At 34.7% G+C, this 6,801-nt stretch overlaps 1 protein-coding gene across 1 annotated transcript; it reads left to right on the plus strand.

Moving 5' to 3' along the window:
* The first annotated feature begins 3,520 nt into the window (after positions 1–3,520).
* Positions 3,521–6,222, plus strand: LOC141667642 (ferredoxin--nitrite reductase, chloroplastic). The gene is made up of 4 exons (XM_074474213.1): positions 3,521–4,013; positions 4,433–4,787; positions 4,922–5,210; positions 5,336–6,222. The coding sequence occupies exons 1-4, from the start codon at positions 3,629–3,631 to the stop codon at positions 6,074–6,076; spliced, it is 1,770 nt and encodes a 589-aa protein (XP_074330314.1). The 5' UTR covers positions 3,521–3,628; the 3' UTR covers positions 6,077–6,222.
* Positions 6,223–6,801: the final 579 nt, after the last annotated feature.

Genomic DNA, 6,801 nt, shown 5'->3' on the forward strand with positions numbered 1-6,801 from the left:
TGCACAAAAAGTCCGGGCCCGAAAATCGGGCCCGGCGCGATCCGGTCAAAATCCGGCCCGGTCCCGGTCCGGGCTTAGGGCCTTGAAGGGCCCTATATTTTTAGGCAAAACCCGGCTCGGGGCTTAGGGCGATCTGATTATTCAAATATATTTTCTTATATATTTATGAATTCACATTTACTATAAATATAAATAATACTTTAAACACATATATATTTATATATTTGTGATTAATAATATTATTTATATATTTCATTGCATAAATAATGAAAGATATATATTTACATATTTGTGATTAATAATATTATTTATACACTTCATTGCATAAATAATGAAAGAAGATATAGTAAATATATTATATATATTTGGATAATAATGATAAAACATATTATTCTATACACATGTTTATTTCTTGCCGAACTTAAATATTTTCAACGAAGTAATGTTTTCATAAAATATTCCATGTAAACTAATACATTTTTACGATGATCTATTGGCTAACATATGTAGTCTTCGGAATCTCTAATAAAACTCGATCCAATTTAAATAAAAAAAAGTCCGGCCCGATCCGATACGCCCGAAAAAAGCCCGGTTAGGCCCGCCTCAATAGCCCAAACCGGACTCTGATATTTTCGGAAAGCCCGGCCCGGTCAAAGTCAAAACCCGAAAAGCCCGGGCCGGTCAAAGCCCGGGCTTTTTAAGGCCCGGTCAAAACCCGACATGGGGGGCCTTTTGTGCATCTCTAGGGTGTACAGACGAACTGCTCGCAATCGAACCGTATTTTGTGGATAATCGCGAAACGCGGGTTGGTTGTGGATTTAAATTTTAAAAACCGCTCATTAGCGGTTTGGATGCGATTTTAAATTCTTGAAAATCGCAAAATCGTAACCGCAACTCGCAACATATATTTATAATAAAATATATTTTCAAAAATATACTTGATATCATATAAATTAATAAGTATACACATTTATTAACTAATCTTAGGTTAACGTTAAGACTTCGTTCATAATATTCACAATCATTATAAGATATATAACTAAACAAATGGAAAATGTAATCAACATGTAATTTTTTTTATCCTTATCTTTTTTCTTTTCTCTTGTCTCCATATTTTTGTATGTTTTTAATATTCTTGCTCCACATGGAGCATTAACTTGTATTTTATTTTTGAATGTAAATTTATCACGTAACTTAAACTTGAATGTATTAATATTCCGAATTTATTTTTTTACAAATTATTAATTATTTTAAAGTAAGTGGTTGAACCGCAAACCGATCCGCAATAACAGCAAATTCGTAGCCGCGATTGACGTGGTTAACCGCAACCGCAAATGCGGTTGCAGCGGATGACAATTTTCTAAAACCGCTATTCGCGATTTGATTCGACTTTTATCCAAAACGATCCGATCCGAACCGCGTACACCGTACTAGAGTGTACCGTGAATGGAAGTATCATTTCTAAGACTTGTATGCTTGCAAAAAAATCAAATGGATCCCTATACCAGTGCGTGTGGCTGAGGCACCAAGGGTCGTGTGGCGCCTTGTTTTTTCAGGGCCACCTTAACTTTTGGCTGATTGGGGAGGCAGACTCCTCTTTATTTTTCCTTAGATTCTGACAAATATTTTATGCCATCGAAAATTTTTCACGACACATCCGATATTAAGAATTTCATAACCAAATAAAAAATTCAAAAAAAATTTATATAAATTTCGATCAAATTCCGTAACTGTTTACTATCAAAGGTTGTAAACTCATACTTCTGTGCGGGGAGATAGATATATAAATAAAAAAAAGATGCTTCGTTACGAAGCAAAACAATTAACAAGTACTCTACTGTGTTTTGGGACGTTGTCCCGAACCTCTATCAAGAGTCAAGAGTGTCATGCTTGTTATTACGAAGTGGCTACAGAACAATGGTATATATATATATTCTTATAAAGACAAAAACAAACCAAGAGGGACACCTAAATAATAGTATGATAATAGTAACTAATGTTAATGTATACACGTCACAAAGTCGAACATTATTTAAATGTGATTCAACTCTTATCCAGCCACACCACACCCTCATGCAGCCGCGAAATTTTGCACACTCACATGCCACACTTTCCAATGCACTCAAATTTCAAGTCTGTTGGAAGCTTCATGTCAATTTACTCTTTTTCCGTTACGTAAATCTAAATATTCCCCTACATATAATTACATTATATTTTTAACTTTTATTTGTTATCGTTATTAATAAAATTAATTATTTCATATTTTTTATGAACTTATAAATTATGAAATTTTGCAGCGCCCAATTTTTTTGTTTTCTGCCAAACTAATATTTCAATTACAGTTTTTATATGGTATAACTTTACAACCCGTGCCTTTTATTAATACTTTTATATTATTTAAATTTATAATAAAAAAAATTGAATCATTATTTTATTAGTATACTTTTAAATAATATAAATATATGTTGTTAGTGAGATCCTAACTTGAATTTTGGGTAGTGTATAGATAATAATATAAATATTGGATGTTTGTAGGGTTCCAAGATGTTGGTAGGCTTCCAACCTGAGAGTTTTAGTACTGTATATATATATAAATATTTGTTGTTTGCGGGTTCGAATATGGGAGCTTTAGTTATATATATTCTTTTAATAATTGAATCTAACGGTTCTGATTACTTGATTAAAAAAATCTGACGGTCACGCGGATAACCAAAACAACAAAAAAAAAGGCATACCAAGTAATATCTCATTTCGATTATTATAATATAGTATAGATGCCCCCATAAACACATAATAATCACAAATTTATATATTTTTGGCTTGTTTTGATTGGGCAACACTTCTTAATGGTAGACTCTCGCCTTCACAATAACTAAAAAAATCAGAATATTTCAAAATTATAAATTACATTGCTTAGCATGTGTTTATGAGCAAACATAATTTTACGACCTGATTAGTAATCCGATTTATTGATAAAAATAAACCGAACATAAATAGCTTAACCCGAAAATAACCCATTATCAAATATTTCAGGCCTTTACACTTAAATATTCAATTTCATTTAATTTTAAATAATTTAAACTTGGCCCACAACCAGAAACATTATACGACCGCCTCTCACAATTGCCCAAACCCAATTATGATACTCCTCCATCTTTAAATATTTTTCCCGTTTATATTATATATGTTTGTCGATGTATATTTTTTATTATTGATATTTTTAATTTCATATTAATATTAAATATAATATTTTTGTTTTATTAAGTAGTTATAAGTAAGAATCTAATAAAATCATTAATAATTATATTTGATCTTATAAATTAAAAATAAATTAATAATCAATTATTTATCATAAATAATATAAAAGTTAAAACGAAAAACATTATTTGGGACGGAGGAGGGAGTATCATTTTGTCTTTTCACAAATTTCACCATTTCCAAACCAAAAAAATCACATTTTACACCTCACAAACACAAAAACACACAACTGCCCTTTGGCAATCACCAAAGTCCAGCAAACCTCATATTTCTATCTACAAAATGGTCATCACCTCCTCTCTCAGCCATCACACACCACCACTCTCTCCGGCTGCAGCACTAAAATCACCCCTGATCATCATCCAACAAGATGTCATCTTTTTCAGTCAAGTTCTTGGCACCTCCAATGCTACAAAACACAAGCTTTTACAGCAAGAACACTAGGGTACATGCAACACCTCCTGCTCAAACTGCTGTTCCTGTGCCTTCTGTGGTTGTCGACGGTGTCGAAAGGCTGGAACCTAGAGTGGAACAAAGAGAAGGTTATTGGATTTTGAAGGAGAAGTTTAGGAAAGGTATTAATCCTCAAGAAAAAGTTAAGATTGAGAGTGAACCTATGAAGTTGTTTATTGAAAATGGTGTTGAAGATCTTGCCAAGATTCCTATTGAAGATCTTGATAACTTGAAAGCTACTAAGGATGATATTGATGTCAGGCTTAAGTGGCTTGGTCTCTTCCACAGGAGAAAGCAGCAGTGTAAGTTTTTACAGCCTCAAAATTAATATTTTGTTTTCAGAAGCTTAGTGTTGTATTAATCACTAGGCAAATATTTCCTATTGAGGTTTCGAGATTTTTAATTTTCTCCCCTTGTTGATTTTATATCTTGGTTTCATGTTTAGTGTTTTTGTACAAATCATGAATATGTTTGAGATTACAAGGATCTCTAATTTAGAGTATGATTACGCTTATTTGGAAGGCAAGCGAGTAACAAGCTGCGCTGTTAGTACTTTTCGGATAGCAAAACCAAGCTCCTTCAAAGAATACATCATTATTTAATTTTTTATTTAGATTTTGTGGTTTTCCGGTACCCCTAAATTGTGTTGGTTGGATTTATCATAAAATGGCACATCTTCGCCTTTTTCTTCCTCTAAATTGTCTTTATTTGGTGTGCTCAGATGGTAGATTTATGATGAGATTGAAGCTACCAAATGGAGTTACAACAAGTGCACAAACTCGATACCTTGCTAGTGTCATAAGGCAATATGGAAAGGAGGGCTGTGCTGATGTTACCACTAGACAAAACTGGCAAATTCGCGGTGTTGTTCTGCCTGATGTGCCAGAAATACTAAAGGGCCTTGACGCGGTTGGCTTGACAAGTTTGCAGAGTGGAATGGACAATGTGAGAAATCCGGTTGGGAATCCACTTGCAGGAATTGACCCGGATGAGATTGTTGATACAAGGCCTTATACAAACTTGCTATCCCAATTCATCACTGCTAATTCCCGTGGAAATACAGACTTCACTAACTTGTAAGATTCAAAAATCTCTTGGTACTTTTTATTGTTCATATTTTAATTTATTTTTAAAATCTAAACATAAGAATTAAAAAAATATATATACATTTTTAAAGTTGACATTAACAGTCATTTTCTGAACATAACAGGCCTAGAAAATGGAATGTGTGTGTTATCGGTTCACATGATCTTTACGAGCATCCCCACATTAATGATCTTGCTTACATGCCTGCCATAAAGAATGGCAGATTTGGGTTCAATTTGTTAGTGGGTGGATTTTTTAGCCCCAAAAGATGTGCTGAGGCCATTCCACTTGATGCCTGGGTTCCAGCAGATGATGTGATCTCATTGTGTAAGGCAGTATTAGAGGCATACAGAGATCTCGGAACAAGAGGGAACAGACAGAAAACTAGAATGATGTGGCTAATCGATGAACTGGTAAGCAGTGATTTCTTAGTAATCATTTTAACTCCTTTTGTCCTTAAATGAGGCACATCAGACCTTAGAATAAACATAAAAGATAAATTTATTTGCCATAAAACTTGTGCATTGTGGAACTGCAGGGTGTAGAGGGATTTCGATCAGAAGTTGTGAAGAGAATGCCCCAGAAAGAGCTAGAGAGATCATCTTCCGAAGACTTGGTTCAAACACAATGGGAGAGGAGAGACTATCTTGGCGTCCACCCACAAAAACAAGAGGGCTTTAGTTTTGTAGGCCTTCATATTCCAGTAGGACGTGTTCAAGCGAACGACATGGATGAGCTAGCTCGATTAGCAGACGAGTACGGATCAGGTGAACTCCGTCTCACTGTCGAGCAAAACATCATCATCCCAAATATTGAAAACTCAAAGCTCGATGCTTTGCTCAACGAGCCTCTTTTGAAGGAAAGGTTCTTACCAGAGCCACACATTCTGTTAAAAGGATTAGTAGCTTGTACTGGCAATCAGTTTTGTGGACAAGCCATAATTGAGACCAAGGCCCGGGCTCTCCAAGTGACTGAAGACGTGGGGAGACTAGTATCCGTGACACGGCCTGTTCGAATGCACTGGACAGGATGCCCAAATACATGTGGACAAGTTCAAGTTGCTGATATTGGATTCTTGGGTTGCATGGCAAGGGACGAAAATGGGAAGCCTTGTGAAGGTGCAGACGTGTACTTGGGAGGCAGAATTGGAAGCGACTCACATTTGGGAGAAATCTACAAAAAGGCTGTTCCTTGTAAGGACTTGGTTCCAGTAGTTGTGGAAATTTTGGTGAATAAATTCGGTGCAGTTCCAAGAGAAAGGGAGGAAGTGGAAGATTAGTTTTGATATAATTTGTTTCATAATTGTGATACATGTAATAAAAAGTACGGGTACATTTGCAAGAACCCTTAATTTTCGACAATGTAATAGGTATACTATTGTTTTCTTTTATTTGCCAAATGAAATATATTATTTGTCTCTGTCTAGCTATATATGTAATGGATCAGATTTTATGCCAACATTAAGACCCCATTTGTAAATTAGGCTTAAAATTTTAACATGGTAAATTAAACCTTTGCAAAATTAATTAGGCTTACAATTTGAAAATGGTAAATTAAACCTTTGCAATATTAATTTAGAGAATAGATTAGTGTGCAACGGCCTGCATCTTATAATCTTCGGTGAAGTTTCAGTATGTATCTTCAACAGTTTAATGAAAGCTTAGTGTTATGTCCAGATTTTTTTCGCATAGAAGAACGACTTTCGGTCATTCAAAAACAGCCTTCGGATTAGACCTGAAAAGGAAAAAAATGTAATGGATTGTTTTCCCGATTCACCTCTAGTGTGAGAATCGGTAATCTGGATGCATATAGGTTTTAGAATACAAGATTACAGAGAGAGTTTTTGAGAGTGTATTGAGTCATCTTGTATCATATATTTCTAGGGATATTTATACTCAAACATGTAATTAAAGTTCATCTTGTTATGAGAAGATTCTGGTTGAATGTTGGAGGAGTGATGTGGGGTAGCTGTTTCGATTCCGTACTCTAAACACCTGGTGAGAG

Source organism: Apium graveolens, chromosome 1, assembly GCF_009905375.1.
Source record: "Apium graveolens cultivar Ventura chromosome 1, ASM990537v1, whole genome shotgun sequence".
Lineage (NCBI taxonomy): Eukaryota > Viridiplantae > Streptophyta > Magnoliopsida > Apiales > Apiaceae > Apium > Apium graveolens.